Source organism: Corvus moneduloides, chromosome 12 (assembly GCF_009650955.1).
Source record: "Corvus moneduloides isolate bCorMon1 chromosome 12, bCorMon1.pri, whole genome shotgun sequence".
Lineage (NCBI taxonomy): Eukaryota > Metazoa > Chordata > Aves > Passeriformes > Corvidae > Corvus > Corvus moneduloides.
Genome location: NC_045487.1, coordinates 20,815,294 through 20,833,294, shown reverse-complemented (window position 1 = coordinate 20,833,294; position 18,001 = coordinate 20,815,294). Strand labels below are relative to the sequence as shown.

At 42.1% G+C, this 18,001-nt stretch overlaps 2 protein-coding genes across 7 annotated transcripts in view; one reads left to right on the top strand and one right to left on the bottom strand.

Moving 5' to 3' along the window:
• The window catches only part of LRP3 (LDL receptor related protein 3), a 35,131-nt gene extending 29,477 nt beyond the window's left edge, over positions 1–5,654 (top strand). For all 3 annotated transcript variants that reach the window (XM_032121857.1, XM_032121856.1, XM_032121858.1), the window contains 2 exons: positions 241–373; positions 1,290–5,654. In XM_032121857.1, the coding sequence (XP_031977748.1) occupies positions 241–373; positions 1,290–2,096 (940 nt within the window). In that variant the 3' untranslated portion in view covers positions 2,097–5,654. The remainder of the gene's footprint in view (positions 1–240; positions 374–1,289) is intronic.
• Positions 5,655–7,028: 1,374 nt separating this feature from the next.
• SLC7A10 (solute carrier family 7 member 10) overlaps positions 7,029–18,001 on the bottom strand; it is a 50,650-nt gene continuing 39,677 nt past the window's right edge. For 2 of the 4 annotated variants that reach the window (XM_032121868.1, XM_032121869.1), the window contains 6 exons: positions 17,441–17,564; positions 17,242–17,345; positions 16,124–16,220; positions 12,363–12,512; positions 11,901–12,078; positions 7,029–10,922 (listed from right to left, as the gene is read on the bottom strand). In XM_032121868.1, coding sequence (XP_031977759.1) covers positions 10,798–10,922; positions 11,901–12,078; positions 12,363–12,512; positions 16,124–16,220; positions 17,242–17,345; positions 17,441–17,564 — 778 coding nt within the window. In that variant the 3' untranslated portion in view covers positions 7,029–10,797. The remainder of the gene's footprint in view (positions 10,923–11,900; positions 12,079–12,362; positions 12,513–16,123; positions 16,221–17,241; positions 17,346–17,440; positions 17,565–18,001) is intronic. The other 2 variants (XM_032121871.1, XM_032121870.1) reach the window with 2 other exon arrangements.

Here is an 18,001-nt window from a genome sequence, read left to right as displayed (position 1 = left end):
TGAGACTGCACTAGAGAGTTTGCTGGTTTGATTCATTCATATTTATACCCTGTACTCTTAGTCCTTTTGTTTGTTTTAGCATCCTGGTAAGATTTTCATGGAGCTTAGTGGAAGGTTTGTGGTTTTACTCCTAGTGCGAGCTCATTGGCAGTGCTCATTAATGGCAGTGCTCATTAATGTCAGGGAGGCAGGATAAACTGTTCCTTCTCTTCCATGTTTTCTCTCTGGTTCTGTTTCCAGAGCATTTGAGACTCAGATGACACGACTGGAAGCAGAGTTTGTGCGGCGGGAAGCTCCACCTTCCTATGGACAGCTGATTGCACAAGGACTTATTCCCCCAGTTGAAGACTTCCCCGTATACAATGCATCACAAGTATGCAGACACAAGTGCTAATGAATATTTCAGCTGCCAAACTACTATAAATTAGATAAAATCTATCTGGAACTGTATTTCCGTGGCTGTGCTAATTATATTGAAGTAATGTAAAAATGTGTGTACCCACAGTTCCTCAGGTGCTGTGGGTAGTTTTGAATGCATTAAATGTATTTGTTGGGGAACAGCAGTGAGATAAGCACTTCTGCTGTATGTCAAGACAGAATGAATAAAGTCAGAGAGAAAGGTCAGAAAGTAAATAGAAAAAGAAAGGCTTTTCAAGCTGAAACTGTAAATGCACCTGAAATGATAAGAAAGTCTCTAGCAGTATTTTTGGAAAATTCTTGATTTTCCAAAATGATTGTTTTTCATTTACAGATAAATTACAGTGGCAAGCCATTATGTCATTCTATTTCATTGCTGAGTACTCAAAAGCTCTTGTACCCTGTTAGAAGTATTCAGCTGAGGTATAGTTCCTAGTGTGATAATGCACTTGTAGTTTGCTACTCCAGTGGAAAATTAACTTCCTGGGTAGACAAGTAGAGCTTAAACTCATAAAGGAAACACTGTAAGGGACAGAAGTTGTGGCTGCCCTTCCCTGGCAGTGTTAAAGGCCAGGTTGAATGGGGCATTGACCAACCTGATCTAGTGGGAGGTGTTCACAGCAGGGAATTTGGAATTAGATGATCTTTAAGGTCCCTTGCAAGCCAAACCATTCTATGAATCTGTGAGAGTCTTCTGGTACAGGCAGAGCTGTCTTTGGTGTTCTCAAATATTTTGTTAGAAAATACGCATTTAACAAGGAAGAACAGGGATCAAGTCTGAGTATTGTGGTAAAGTGGAGATATTCCTGGGGAGAACGGGGTTTAGAAGTCTTTTGAGTATGTGTGAAATGCTAGTAACCTCTGTGTTACAGGCTTCTGTGCTGCAGAACATTCGAACAGCCATGAGGAGGCAGATGAGACGACACTCGTCAAGACGGAGCTCATCTCGGCGGCGCTTGGGCAGGCTCTGGAACAGACTCTTTCACAGACCTCGGGTGAGAGGACAGATCCCACTCCTGACTCCTGCCCGCACCTCACAGACTACACTGGGTGATGGAATCATCAGCAGTGCTGATGGGACTGTTCGGAGTCCTGCACCTTCCCCAGAAGGACCTAGTTTAGAGGCAAATGGCCAAGCCAGGGGCCCACAGGAAGCTGGATGTAGCAGCGTGCAGCCAGAGACTGAAATTACAGAGCCATCGCCTTCCAACATCTTACACCCAAATACTTGCACAGCAGCACATGCAGAGCCTGAGGCTGGATACACTGATAAATCCTTAAATGCTGACTCTGACAGAGAGCTTAAGCAGTCCAGTAAAGTAGATACAGGAAAGGCTTTCAGAGATCCTTTATCTGAAAGTGTTACAGAAACGATCCATGGTGGGTCAGTATCCAGGAGGACCGTCCCAGAGGACAATTGTTTAAGTGGAAGTCATCCACTGAGTGAAGATCCATGTAGATTACCCTTAAAAAAGTGGGAGTCTGGTTATCCAGACAGCCCTATGAATGTTCATATCCAAGTGGATGGACAAAACCACTGTTGCCCTAACTCATACCAGGAGGAGCCTTTGGATGTTCATGCGGCTTGTTGCCATTCTGTGGAAGTGCCAATGTTACAGTCATCTACTTCCCTCTCCGAAAACAATACCAGTGATGATGAATCTTTACTTGTTTGCTAATAAAAATTTCTGGTTTGTCCATGTAAATTTTATAACTTCATTGTTACTTCAATGCACTTTGATGATAGGTGGTATGTTTGTGCTCCCAACTTTCTCTCTTCAAATGAGTGTGCTTTAATTCCACAGTGAGTGCAGTACAAGACTAAATAGGACAAGTTTATGTCACCGTTGCTATTCCTGAAACTCCAGTGGGGCAGAAGTAGGCCACTATGTGATGTCAGGGGCTAGGAGAACAGGAATGTGTCACTGCAGTTTGGAGGCATCTCCATCCTCTGGTAGTTTTTCTGTACTTTTTACTCACTCTGCATTCAGTGTTTCTTTGCCTTTCATTGGTCTTCCTGAACTAGAGAACTCTGTTGGAACCTGGGGCAGACACCGGTCATTGTAATTCTGAGTACTAACTGACAACAAGTAACATTGTTGTCTTTTTAGGCATAATAATTTAAATAAAATTTAATAATTTTAATTACAAATATGTAGGAGGAATTAAAATCCCCTGTAGCTTCCCCTTTTTAGAAACTGCTCACTTCTTTTGATCCCTTCAGAAATGTTTTGATGGCCATGTGTACCTTGAAGCATCCACTAAATCCGAAGTTTCTGTATTGTATACTCAGAATGAAACCAGGTGTCTTAGCTACTAAAGCTTTGTAATGAGAGTGTAGCAGTGTTCAGTGTAAGTGGAGTGCATTGAATTCTAGTTGCAGCAATATTTCTTTTTTACATTGTCATGTGTTGCATTTTCTTCATAGTGATGTTGTGAGTGTTGCAGAATTATTTCCTCCTTCTCTACCCTCTTTTTCCTCTCCTCGTGTTTCCAGGGACTCTATGCTGATACCACTTTGAGGGTGCCTGAAGGACACTGAGGCTTTACAGCTCCTGGGGGCTGCACTGGGAAGCACTGAGCACTTGGTCAGGATCAGACTTCGGTTTTATTTTGAAATAAAATCTGTCTCACAAGTTTGCTTGTAAATCTGCTACGTAAGTGCAGATGTATAAGCCAGGAATTTTATTTATCTTTTATTTTTAGAGGATGTTATTTTGATTTTTTTATTTTTATTTGCTTTTTTTTCTTTGAAGAGCTGAAATAGATCAGTGCCGTTTTCAAAGCTGACACTGTGTGGATTGTACACACTTAAATGTGAACTGGTGCCTTTTTGGTTTTTTAGAGTGTAAGTAAAAGTAGGCAAGTTATTTACCTTTAAGAAGGTGGCATTGCAGAAGAGGAGTTCCTGCAGAATGACAGAACTCTGCTGTGTGATAGCTTGGTCCTGTTGTGATGGCTGGGGTGGTGGCCAGACTCTTGCTACTCTAACAAGAGCTCTGCTTCAATTCCCCCATGACACAGTGACAAATAAAAATGCTTTATAAAGGAGTTAACAAGGAAATTGATGCTGCTGCTCTGTAAACATTCGAGTGCTCCAAAACCTGTTTGTTGTTGTAGGAATTCAAGTTGTCCAGAGTTATTAACTGAACTTGTGAAATTGGGGTCTTTGACATCTGCAGGCCTGAGCTCTGCTGCCCACAGGACTTTCCTGGCTGTAAAGGCAAACAGGCTTCTGCAGTGAACAGTTAAGTTTACATCAAAGTGTCAAAGATTTTTTCCTTTAAATGGGTTATATTTAGCTCTGGATCTTTCACTAGGACTCCCTTTGGGGGAGTGCCTTGAAAAGAACAAGGAACTTTGGCCTACTAAAATGTAATATGGAAGAATTAAATAGAAGTGATTTTTTTTTTCCTTTTCTGTTGCAAATTGGTTTCATACTGTGCATTCCAGAGTTAGAAGATTCAAATTCTTTAAGGGCATTAATACCAGGAAGGGCTTGTTGCAAAATGCATAACAAGAGTTGTAGTTGCGTTAAATAAATACTGCTCAGTCATTTTTTCCAAGTTCTTCTGTGATCAGAACTCATTTCATCAAAGAAAATGTAGTTTTGAAAGAGATCTTCCTTTCATAGCATTTGTAAACATTTTGGGTACATTCCACCTTTGCAAGGCCATGTACTGTAGTCATTGCACTCCAGAGTAGTTGTTTGCATCAAAGGCTACAGGTTTTAGTGTCTTTTTTTTTTTTTTTTTTTTTGTCTAAAGGTAATTTAAAATACATAGACTTGTATGTGTAAGATAGTTATGTATAGTTAGGAGAAAGATTAAAGGTTTGTATTGTGTGGATATGGAAGGACCTTAGAAATACATGTGTATTTATTTCTGTTACAGAAAAATATTTCTGTAATAAAATAATGCTAATCATGCCATGCCTTAAACCATCACCATTATAAGGCTCATAAAGTTGAAATATGTACTCTGGAGTACTGCTATATTTTGGGAACAACCCTGAACAGCTAACACTACTTTAAGATGTGTAACTTCACATAATTTCTTACATGTATCATACATATTTTGTATACTGATGCATTTGGTAGCTCAGTGAAAATTTCACTGGGAAAGTTTTACTTTGAGAAACTTTAAAACAAGTCCAGGTTAATGAAAATTTGATGTTGAAGCATACAGAAGTGTTCACGACCCTCATGACTGGACTATACAGCACTGCATCAATGAGAAATACAAGCCTGGTGCTCTTTGTAAGCACTAACTTCTGTATTCTGCAGGGCAGTTTTCTCTCCTAGCTCACCCCCTGCAAGGGAAGAGCCGTAAGTTCACTGTTAGTTTTACAAAAGAAATTTCTATGTTTGCACTCTGAGCACAAAGAGGTGCAGTGCAGTGCCCTGGAATGTCAATACCTGGATAAATCATAAAGTCTGCTTTAGTGTAATGTCTGCCCTTCCTCCATCTCTTGTAAGCATTAAACAGGGAATCAATCATCCTTGAAGGTACCTTGGTTCTGATTCATATAAACTGCCTCCTTGTATTCAGAACTTCTTAAAATTAGAAAAAAGGAAGAAAGTGGAAATGCAACACTTTAAAGACTATACAACCTTAAGTTAATCAGCTAGTAAATTTGTTAAATATTTTGTTACTTTAATAATGCTTTTCTGCACTCTAAAGATTTTTGTAGACTGGAAGCAAATTGTTTGTTTGTTTGGCTTTGGTTTTTTAAGATACACAGCTCCTCTGTCCAAACAAGCAAAAAAAAAACCTCCTTCCAAAAAACCTCCCTTCCAAAAATCTCTCTGAATAGAGAAGAATACTTACTGGTTTAAAAAGAATGCAAGCTCATAGGCAGCATAAAGGGGAAGTGATTCCCTTAATATTTTTCTCTGCTGCTATTAAAGCAGGGAATATTTCTGTTAGGAATTCTGGTACCTTCCAACTTGTCTATTACTCTGCAACATCCCCTAAACGTACTTGTTCTCTATTTCTGTTCTCTGCTTTGTGATTTTTTTGTTTGTTTGTTTTTAATTTGTTGTATATATTAATTTAGTTACAACATTTTACCATAGCGTGTGTACAGGCATATGGTTCAGGTATGGTGTTGTGTTTACCAGTATCTACTACTGCTTCCTGGACTGAGCAAGACACTAAGCAAGAAAGATGCTGGCATCATCGTACCTTGCCTTGCTTTGGATCTCTTAATTTTTAATAAAATTTCATGTGCCCAGAGCCTGTGGGTTTCTGACCATCACTCTTAACACCAAAGCTCGAGGATTCCTAAATTGTACTCCCACAGTCTTTGTTTGACTCTGACTCTTACGTGCCAACCCATGACTCCATGTGTTGACATGAATGTGAAGGGGAGGGGGTGTGTTTTGGTTTGGTTTTGTACCTTTGGGGGTTTTTTATCATCTGCTATCTTTTCTGGCTGAAGCTAGTGGAAAGGATATCACTTTTTAAATAGTACATGTGAAATCTTGGCACTAGCAATTCACTGTTGTATACAGCTGCCTTTAAAATGTATGTATGTGTATATCCCGACTGAAAAAAAAGAAGCCCTGAAGTGTATGACTATTAGGGTAGTTAAAAACACAGTTTCTGAAGTACTGCCTCTCCCATTCCTGAGGCCAGTGCTTGTTTTGCTGATGCTGATGGTGATGCTTCTCCTTCCCTGTCTCTTTGAGGTACTGCTGGCTCTGTCTTGCTCTTTTTCAGAAGAAGGTGAAGGCTGAGTTACTTTGTGTTGACAGTGTTCTGCAGACTTGGAAGTCTTTATTTGTATTGAAGAGAACTGGACAGACTTCATGGTGATCCCAGATTTATCTGTAGCCATGAAGGATGGAAGGACACAGCTGGATGCAGAGGGATAATACCTTCTAGCCTAGCAGGAAATGTTTGCTTTGGTTTGCTTTGCTTCGCTTTGCTTTGTCATGAAATGCTCATTCAGCTACAGTGGCAGTGGCAGGAGCACTAATGTTTCAAACCATACCCTGAGGTGAGGCTGAAATGAGAATAACCCATGAAATGGAAATAGAGTAATAAATGATACCTGAGTGTTTGCAAGTCTTTTGACAGCCTGTGCAGTACAATAGATACGTCTTACAACAAACCAAGGGGCAAGCCTGGAGGGAATTTGGTACTTTTTAATCAGACCCTTTCTTTGAGAGGAAAAACTGCTTTTGCTTATTTAAGATTTTTGGACTTGGCCAGAAATTGAGTTTTAATCTCCCAGGCAGGTGCTAGGATTTAAAATCCAGTACAAATATCTGTCTGAACCTGAACCTTGCAGGCAGCACACCTCGTGTCCTGTCCTTTGTCAGTTTGTCACCCTAGCAAACAGTTCAGTGAGCCATTTTTCCCTTTTCAGATTCTGTTTCTTGTGATCTTGGCTACAGGGATTAAATGGTTACCAAGACTGAGGTGAGTGGTGGTGATTTACATTTTATCCTATGTGGTTTTTTATTTCATTCTATGTGTTCCCTGCTTTATGATGCCTTCTGGATCTTCCTTCTATCGCTGTGTCTTACTGTAAGACTCTAAGACAAATTTGGTTTTGGCCTCTCAGCATCTTCTCACTTTCTAATCCTTTTTCTTGGATTTTCCTTTTCCATTTGTCCAAGTGCAGAAGTTTCTATTTGAAGATAGAGCACTGTTGAGAGGTGTCAAGGACCAAGGAGAGGAGGTTTAAAAACCAGAGTTTGGTTTGCAACTGTCTGAACTCTAAAGCTTTAGGAAAAGACAAATTCTAAGCAAAGTTTACCCTTTATTTTTCTTTCAATATCTCTCATAGAACTCCTCAGCAGCTGAGTAACTGCTAACAATTTCTGATTTGGTTCTTGGTACAAAGGGGCTGGAAACCAAATTTTTTTTCCCAAGGTTTAACAAATTAACAATAAGTGAAACGTGAGAAGTACCTTGACAAAGGCTTCTGAATATGAAGTGTGGGACAGCATGTCTGCTGAGGGCTGGTTGGTTGGTTGGTTGGTGTCTTTCCTTTGAAGATGAATTATTTTGTTTAACTTCAGCTCTCCAGCACGTTTCTCTCACAGCATTAGCTTGTTTGGAGGTGGGCTGTGGCAGAGGCTCTGTCCTGGGCTCCCAACCCACCACAGCACCTCGCCAGACAAATGTGCTGCTCCCCTGGGGCCTCCAGCCCCTGTCTCAAGGTCGATGGCTGCATCAGGGCTTGTGCTTTCAGAAGTGATGGAGCATGGCTAATGAAATCTTTTCTGCGTATTTTTGGATACATGTTTTGTAAAGATGCTTCCAAGTCAAATGTGTTATTAAATACACAGGGACTCATCTGTCCTTCTTGAGTTGGAGGAAAGCTTTGAACTGAAACAGCATGGTGCTGAACCCAAGGTTCAGTCCCCATATGGGTCAATTTCTTAAGAGCTGGATTCGATGTTCCTTGTGGGTCCCTTCCAACTCAAAATATTCTGTGATTCTGTGAGTCTCTTCCCTTGACCCTTCTGAGATCAAACTTTTCTGGTTTATGTACTAATGTGAATGGAAAAAATTGATTCCTTTATCAAGTTTTTGAAAATGCTTGAGGGTAGCCAAGCCAGCAGAAGTACCTCTGCCTCATTCTCCTGCTTCCCAACAGTGCCCACTCTACTCCTGGAATTTTATCTTCTCTGCTTCTGTCTTGCAAAGCATTTAGCAGTGATGACATATCTGTTGCTGCTTTTTCAATACTGTGAAAATCAGATAAGAATAATCCAATCCTTTTTTTATTGACTTTTCTGTAGGCTGACTTACAGGTGATACTCCCCGGAGTATTTTTCTGCATTACAGCCTCTAATATTTTATGCTACATAAATATAATAGCACATAATTTATAGGCTTATATGGTACTGTGCTGCTATTCAAGTTTTATTTAAACTCCTTTCTGTTGGAAACAACTTGCTTCTCTGTATCAAGTATCACAATATTCTCAACATGCTGATATTGTCAGCTGTTTCAAGGTTTTTCTTTTGTTCAATGGGCTTTAAAATACTAGTAATTATGTCTCCTTTGAAGCTAGTTGCTTTGTCTTTAGGAAAAATCTCTCTTATATGGATTGTGTGCTGCTAAATTTCATTTAGCATATGAATTTATCTTTCTAATTTTGTACATTGATTTCTATGGGTAGAAATTTTACACGTTAGGCACTAACATTTGCAAAGCCTTTATTGTATGTGACACTGTGAGCAGAGATGAAGCTGTTCCTAAAAATGAAACATTGTGGAACACTTTTTGGGGATTGGTATCCAATTCAAAGATGAAGTCTAGTAAATAATGCTGTTCTAAATTGAGCCTTCTGATTTAAGGCCAAATGTTATTACTTTTAAAGCGTGTGAGTATAATCAGGGAAAATTTGAGCCAAACTCAATTGACAATTAAGAGGAATTTGTTCTTTAATTTTGCTTTTGATTTCCTTATACAACAGCCAGGAAAAGCCTTGGTAGCTGTTGCAGCATTACTACTATTACTATTATTACTACCTTTCTCATTACCATACAGACTTGTCTCAAGAGCTGCAAATTTTCCATGCTAGCTCATTTCCTTACCTTAATTTTTTAAACAAACAAAAATAAACCCACGCCAAAACTTAGCAGTTCTGAAAGCAATCAGTATTGCTGATGCTGTAATACATTTAGTTTTCCCACTAGCTAATAAAGGTATTGAAGGAGTTAATCTGTTGGAATTATACCACAGAAAGTGGATTTTGAGCTATGGAAAAGGAGACTTAGCCATGAGAGCCTCTGACATTATTTAAAGTTCAGGTGCTGCTTAGCCACAGAGATTTTTGCTCTGATTTTTTTTTTGTTAAAGCAAGCTGAATATTTATGATTTCCATTAGCAAACTGTATATTCATACTATTATTTCAAATGTGGTATCTTTCTTTACATGTGTGCATATATACACATAAAACCACACCTTTTTTTCTAGCTAAATATATATTTTGATCTCTTATAGTTAACAGCTTTATACAAAGAGAAGAATGTAAGCTGTGTTCCTTTTTAGTGTCTACCATCTGAAATTTTGGAGAGAGATGAATAGAATTTTAATATATAGATATTACTATTATTATTATTATTATTTAAAAACAAAAGTATTTCTGAATAATTAACTAAGAGATAATGAATCCGTAATTTTTGTGCCAGGACCATAGAAAGATATTTTTAAATTACACTCAGATGACTGTTACCAAGGCTACTGAATGTCATAGTTTTTGTTTTCAAAAACCGTGAAAGAATAGTAGCTCAGAGCTGTTCTCACATTTTGCATTTTCAGGAGATTCCCTGTTGTAAAAGTGGCCATATTGCTACAGCAGCAAATCTCCATATATTAATTAAGTGCACAAATGAGATTTTTTTCCTAGTGCATGGCACAAATAAAATATGCAAAACACTTTCTAAGGAGCATCTGATGTGTGAGTAATTTAGGCTCGTTACTTGGTTGAGCACAGCTGAAATGGGGAATTGGTCTCTGAAGCAACGTGGCACCACCTGACACCTCAATAGACAGGAGGAACATCAGGCTCCTTTCCCATGTTTCCTTTGAGTTCCCACTGCTGATCCCACTGCAAACCTCTCCATGTCTCCATCCTCCCCAGCTGGCACCTGGATCCTGCTGAGCTTCACGCAGGAGTTCTGGGTGCTGCAGTGAGCCCTGTCCCATCTGGGATGCAGGAACCCCCCTCCACCTTTACAACAATGCTTCAAAACTGAGATACTTGAGATTTAGATCACTACTTCTGTATCTTTTTTCTGTGTCACAAAATGATGCTGGAACTGTCCAGATGATTGTTGGTGCTGTAGCTTTTACTCTGCAGTCCGTGCTCAGTGCAGTCACCCTGCCCCAGCTGCGCTGGTCTTTGGAGCTGGGATGGAGATGCTGTGCTCCTCCAGCTCTGTGAAGGGGTGATCCCTTGGATTGTAACTTTGATGCCTCATGTTATGTGGGCATTCACCCCACCCAGGGGCAGCAAGAAGTCTCCTTGCTTTCTCTTGATTTCTGTACTTCGATTTTGTGTTGGGAACTGCCCTAGTTTTGAAATGCCTAAATTTGTATGTCTCTGGTGGACCCTCGTGGTGACTAAAATCAATATTCCAGAGCTCTGTCTGTGCTGCTTTCCCCTGCTGAGCAAGAATGCTGCCAGAAAAAAACCCCAACCAGCACCTTATTTTACACTTTATTTCTTTTCTTTTTTTTCTTTTTTTTTTTTTCTTAGGGAATAACTAAAAGCTACAGAGGCCATAAAGGGTGTAGCTCATTTTATGGGCTTCACTATTGGAGCTCTAAAACCATTTTTTTTTCCAGAAAAACTTTTTTCAAAAATCAGCATGTAAACAAGAAGCCACTTCAGCCTCAAAGGCCACGCTGTTATTTCCTCACTGCTGTCCCGCTCACCGGCTGCCAAGAGTGGGCCGAGGAGGCCTCCTCCTCGGCACTTCCACACTGAGGGTACACCACAAAGCACAGCTTCTGCCCCCAGCACGTCATGGACTCTGCAAGGAGCAAATGGCCAGTGGTTAATGGGTGGTTAATGGGGATGCTTGAGCTCTTCTAAACAAATATGTGATGCTGGAGCGGTGCCACATGGGAAGGAGGCTGCACAGCCCTGCTGCCCCACTGACTGCCCCTTCCAACCCTTCTCAGCTCCAGCTCAGTGATCAAAGAGTGTTTGTGAAGCAGGGGCAGGTTAAGATTGAACAGCTTTAGGAATACCTTTCCCCAGCCCCTCACAGAGCTGCCAGTGCTGCCCATGGCAGGCTGTCAGGATTGGGATGGGATGGGATGGGATGGGATGGGATGGGATGGGATGGGATGGGATGACTGCCAGCCCTCCTGGCACTGTGTCAGCCCAGCTGCAGTGACCACTGGCCTTGGGGAGCTGCTGGCAGCAGAGCCCACTGCAGCTGATGGAAACCCTCCAGTCAGAGCAGAGGGCTGCAGTGTGCTTGTTTGAAAGTCCTCACCTTGGAGCAAAGTGATTAAAAATCAAACACAACCAAAACATAAACGACTTATTTGCAGTTTTAATTTTATATGAGGGATAATGTAAGGCTTTGTAAGGAACTTTTGAGTATGACATAGTTCATCATGTCACACAGGGCTTGTGTGACATGACGTGCTGGTGGAACAGAGGGAGAAGGCAGGGCAAGGGTGAGAAACTCCTCGGTCCCTTTCTGATTGCTCATTTGGTCTCCATGTGCATCAAGTGACACCCTGGTGTATTTGCCACAGGACAGGCTGCTGTGAGCAAGCTGAGTGGATGGGCACACAGGCATGAGAGGAGGCAAACGTACCCAGCAGTGAACAAAACATTTGCCCAAAGGAAAGCACTGCCTGGCAACTTCGTGCCCAGGCGCTGCCAGTGGCTGAGAGTGGTGGCTGGTCTCATACAGGCAGTTTCCTGGCTGTTTTGGTGCCAGTGTGTCAGAGTTTAAGCAGGGAGGGCAGCAAGGCACATAGTGCTGGCTTACCTATCAGCCTATTTACACACTTTGGTTTATTTCTCCAGTAGACTCCAAGGAAAAACACTGGCACTCCGGTTAAAATGATAATTAGTCCAACCCCACAGACGATCGGCTCAGAGTATAAGCTGAAGATCAGCAGAAATGCCCAAAACGCCAGATAAGTGATGGGGATGAGGAGGTTCACCTACCAGGAGAAAGCAGAGCAGAGCACGGCTGTGCAGAGCAAGAGCAGTGGCTGACTGGTTGTGGTGGGCTGCAGGCAGTGCAGGCTTCAGGCCCCCCATAAGTTGTGTCCCCCTTCCCTCTACTGCTGTTGTCCTCTCTGCCCATCCCAACAAGTTCACAAGGGATCTGCCTGTGTATCCCTCTTTTGCACTAATGGCACTTTGGGACATGGTTTGGGAGGTGTTCCCATCCCACCCTTTGCATCACTATTGCAACCAAGAAATTTAGCTTTAACAGTGTCACCTTGATAGGTCTGAAGATTTTGGGTTTCTTCCAGCGTAAAACAATCAGGCCTATAATTGTCACTCCATAGCAGAGGTAGTTAATAAATGACACGTAGTTGATTAGCGTGTATGTGTCTCCAACAAGCATGATGATAAGTGTGGCCAAACACTGCAAAGAGAGGAGCATAGCCTTCTTGAGCCATTACTAGAAAAGATAGCTTAAAAAAAACAAAACCAAGCAAAATTCCCATTAAAGCATTAAAAACCCTTTTGTTTATGGCACCTGCTGGGATTGTGCTGCCTCCTGTGGCTCTGTGCCTTATCCCCAAGCTGTGCCACCAGGGCTGGGGCTAAATGGGTATTTTGGGTGATTTGGGGCATGCTGAAGTCAGAGACTAGAGGGTCTGTTTATAAATACCCTGGGGTGCTGGCATAGGTATCTCTGCTGCCCGTGGCTAGGCAGGCAGGGCTGGGAAGGTTGGCAAAGTTCCCACTCCACCTATTTCTGTTAAGTGTTTTAAAAGCTATTGAATGTTATGGTGAGGACTCCAGGTGAAAGGATTTCTTAGACATAACATGTTGTGTTTCAGGCACTATGTTGTTGCAGGTGCTCTGTATATTATAAAGAATTAGAGGTTTGTCCTTTCTGCTGCTGGCTCATGTCACAGCTGATCAGTATCATCAATCTTTTGAGCATTACTAATGTTTGGAAACTGGCAGATGGATGGTGGAAATTCCCAAGCTTTTGCTTGCTTTTTTGAACTCTACATCTGCCTAATACTGATACCGAATTGATTTTCACCTTTTTTGCTTTTATATATTCTCTATATTCTTTACACATACATTTGTAGCGCTGCAGCCTATTACAGTATTTGTAGCTAGCTTTTTACCTACTCTGACAGAAAGACAAAATAAATTCCCAGTGGCTCCAAGGTGGGGTCCAAGGTTAGATTATCTGGAAGCCACGGTTGAAACTAGCTCTCCAAGACACATTTTAATTAAAAAGTTTAGTTCCTATCTAAGGGGGGGGGCAGAGGTGGGAGATTCAGAAAGGGTTGAACTGAGGGGGAATTACCTCATTGTTTATGTCTCTAATTGGGGATTCTTGTCAATTATGCTAATTTGCTAAACATATAAAAATTGTATGCATTTTATATTATGTGTGCATCTTCAGCGCTTTCCACCTAGCCAGTTGTGCACCTAAGGATCCTTATAAAGGTAACCCTTTTTATCACCTAAGTGTGTCTATCTTGTGATTTTACGACCAGCAAAAAGCCATCAATACTGTAAAGCCAGGAGAGCTGACTTGGGGGCCAGGGTGCTGCTCCTCAAGCCCCCCACCCTGCTCTTTGGTACCACAGGAGCTCAGCACTCACCTGCACCAAATAGCAGTCCAGTGAACACTCTGTTGGGGCCCAGAGCCGGAGGGAAACTAAATATCCAAATTCCTCCAGAGAGTGCTCAAGATTTTGGTCTGTGTTTATCTGGGCTCCCTTTTTGCTTTTGTCCCTTTTTTCTTAATCAGCCATTTCGATAGTAAATTCCTTCCAGGAGGGAAGGTTTCTGCACCTCCAGCACCAGGAATTAAGCACCACCACAACCGAATGCCCCATTAGTCCCTCTGTTCCCCTATTCAAAGCCTTGCAGGCTTGGCAGGGGGATTTCAACACCTTGAACAGTTTCACCACAAAATGGGTTTAAAATTGGACACCATCTCGTATCGCTGATATATAACATGGCTGCTGCTCTCCCCTGAAGTGTGCACTGTGTCATATGTGTGTACACCTCTCTACTGCCACTGGTGGGCTTTGCAGTGATGTCGCTCGGAGTGGCAAGATTCCGTGTAGGTGACACTGATGTGTCAGATCTGCTCACAGTGCGGGTGTCATCCCCAGTGGCTCATGGCTGAAGAGGGGGTGCTGCCCTCCCGATGGCCTGGCCATAGCCACATGGCTGGCAGGAGGGCCAGCTACTCCCCACCGTCTTGCAAAAAAACCCAAGTCTGTTTATTTTACATTTAGCTTGGCCCTTTGATTTTTGGAAGTAAAATAGTAAATCAGTAAAAATAAAGGTCTCACTGGTAGTGTTGAAATAGCTGTTCTCCATAAACAAACAAACCTCTCCATGCAGAGATCTAGGTGTGATTCAATGGAAGAGAAAAAGAATCTGATGTATCAATTAGGTTTGCCTAACGTGTAGCCCTGTTTGCTGTTGTAGTTGCCTACACTATACTATTATTATCTTTCTTAAGAGATAAATATTTCCGAGCTGCGTTTGATGTGCACTGAGCTGGATTAAAACACCTTCAAATGATGAATTGATATGCCATGCTTGTTCTGTGATTTGCACTGTGATTCAAGGGGGATGGCGTGGCATGGATCAGTCAGCTCGACAGGCAGCTTGCTCTTGTTGGTGCTGTTCCACAGAGAAACAGCCTCTGAGACTCAGTGTGTTGTTTCAGCTGATGTGTTTTTAAGGACCAAGGAGTTCTGCCTCATGGGCCCCAGCGGAACACAGGATTCCATGATGGGTGCCCAGGGCAGTTTACCTCAAACCTTCAGTGGGCAGTAGGCAAGATGTTTGTGATGGGGCACTAAGCCCCAGGAATGCTGTAAAACCTAAGCAAGATGCATATTTTGTCATAAAAGGGGAATGAGGAGGAGGCTTATTCAGTGAAGTTTGTATGGGTATATTGTGCCAGGGTTGCTGTTAGAGCTGGGAGACATGTAAACATGCATCTTTCTAGTGCATCTGGGGTCAACCCCTCGTGGTTTTGATATCAATGGCAAATCTGCAGTTGGCAGCCATTGATACAGCCAAGATTTCAAGCAAATGCCCTTTGGGGAATTCCTTTGCTTGGGCCCTACAGCCTTGTACAGCAGCAGTGCGAATCATTTTCTTCTTAATCATCCTCTATGCTGCTGTAAAACCCATCACACATTCTAGTTTCACTGTCGATAAAAGCATATGAAGCTCTTTGTTTCAAATAATAACTTCCCTAAGTCATTACTACTGTGGAAATTTGTCTAAAAAGTGAGGGGAATCTTTTTCCCATGGGAGCACATCAGCAACTGGACCAGCCCCTGACACTCCTAACAGCTGGCCCGTTGGTGTCTGATCTTTGCAGGTGACCTGTTGTCTGCCTGATGTACCATTCAGCAGACACATTACTCAGGGCCACTGTAATCATTGTCCCTACTTAATTTTTTGGCCTGTGAAAGAAATACCTGTGGCCCTCAGAGAACTGCGTGATCACCCCTCACAAGATGTCTTGGTTGTTGAAAGTAATTATAGGAGCATTTTGTCCTTTCCCTGGGACCCACCATAACTCTGGCTTTGGTGGCAGGACCTAAAGCAGCCTTGCCTGAGTGGGATTAGCAGTGACCATGGAGATTTCCAAATGCTTGTGGGAAGCAGGCAAAATTGGTCTAAGGAGCTCGTCTTTTCTTAAATGAAGTATCTCTGTTTCAAAAGCCAGTCCCTACCTCTTGCTGCAGGACAAGAGTTAATGAGCTTACACTGCAACGCAGGTTATGAGGGAAACCCTTCAGGTGTCAGGGGATTGGGAGAAGGAGGAATTATTTCTGAGGCTGAAGGCTGCTTCTCTCTGGGGCAGTAGGAGCTGCTCAGCTGGCACCTACCAGCTGCAATTCAGGCTGACCCACTGCTCCTCTTCTGGGGTAAAACCACCACTCAAGTGTTTTCCCAGCTCTTTTCTCTGTGATTTAGTGTTTCTAAAAGCAGGTTACATGGTGACAGAGGAGGGATAGTAGCACTTACGCAGACAAGAAGGGCAGGAATGGGTGTGCAGTGCTTGACGTGGATCATGGCAAGCAAACTTGGCAAATGGCCTTCTCGAGCACCAGAGAAACATAACCTGGAAATAAGAAGAGTAATGATGAATCCACTGGGTATACAACAGCCTCTCCAGTCCCTAGTCATATAACACCTCTTATCTCAACCACCTGCTTTGGTCTTCTCATGGAAGGGAGCTGTGGCTGCCACTGCAGAGACAACTAGAGACTGTGAACCCTGGGGAAAGGTATTTAAACTAAACCCTTCAGTATACAAGGCCTTCAACAGCTAAAGTCACCTGGGAAAAACCTGCTCTGAGATGCCGAAATACCTCTGAGGACTCTCTACTGGCCAGCGTTGTCTCTTTACCCAGTGAGGGATGAATACTCTGCAGGTTGTGTGGGTATTTACAGTGTCAAAAGGTTTTAGATAAGGTTTAACATGCCTCAGCATTTCACTTTTAAGTGTATACCCTGTTACATATGCTCTTCGATTTGTTGCATATCATACCCATGAAAGTGCTGTGATAAATAACTTTCCCAAGGTACTTGAGCAGTTTCCTCAAAAAAACTTTATAACTTTTAAATTAAATTCAGACAGGTCAATTATTATAAACAGGCTTTATTGATTGCAATCTTACAGACTTTACAGATTCTGGCCCAACTATCAGCAGTTTCCATGCAACGTATCTTGCTTGAAAGGTGATTTTCCAGCATGGGCATGAAAATGCCTGTGACTGAGTACAGCACCAGGCCCCAAAACTGAGCAAAGCACAGTTTAGCTGGGAGCTACTGGAACTTTATTGATAAAAAATTACTTTGGTTTTATGCGAAAGCTGTGTTTGGATCTTACTGCGAGTTATTCCACATCTGCAAACACTTTCAATAACTCATGAGGATTAATTTGCAAGAAATTTCATGATTTAATATTACTTTTGCTAATTTGAAACAGAATAATTCATAACTGATTGTATCCAACACACCCAACAACAACCTCATGCTCTACAACATCCAAAATGTCTAGCTAGCATTTCTTTAGCAAATGCAATTAAAACAGCCCCTCCCCAAATTAGGTAATGTTCATAAAATTGTACTCCATCTAACCTTGATGAGGTAAAAAGGTATCCATTTATTCCTCCAAATGTAGATAGAGCCACTGAGACTGGCATAACCCAGGAAAAATAGCCCAGTAACTTTTCACCAAATGTCTAAAGCAACAGAAGGCAGAGAAACTGAAATACACTGCAAAGCACAGTACTGAAATCAAAGTGTATTTTAGACATGCAGGGAATGGTTTACTTACTACCGCCACAGCGTTGGAGGACAAGAGCTCTTGGGGTGACATGGCAGTGAAATATGCAATGTTGGTGAACGTATACACAAATGTCACCAATGGGATGGATATGAATATGGCACGAGGTAGGTTCCTAATAAAAGAATTAGGAGGGTAGACAAGAAATTACAATCATGCACAGTGAGGTCACAACAGCTGTGTACGGCCTGGGGATGGTCACCCAGCTGGGTGGGTTCATTGGCTGTTTCTTTGGAGGGAAGCAGTGCTTCCATCAGCTCTCTGACTCACTGCACATTGGAGAAGGCTAAAAGTGCTCTAAAATGCTGGGTCTGCAGGGAGTTTCCCGGTACAAAGGTACCACGAGCTCCGTTTGGGCTCTTTACTGGGATTGGGACAGACTGTTACTGAAAAATGAAACATCCGTTTGCCAAAAGCCCTATGTGGAGGCACCGTGGTGGGATAAAATGTCTTGCTTTGCTTTACCTTCGCCTGCTCTGAAAAGGAAGGGGATCCTGTTGTTCAGCTGCTGCCTTGGGCCATTGTGTACCATAAACCTGGTCTGGTCATACA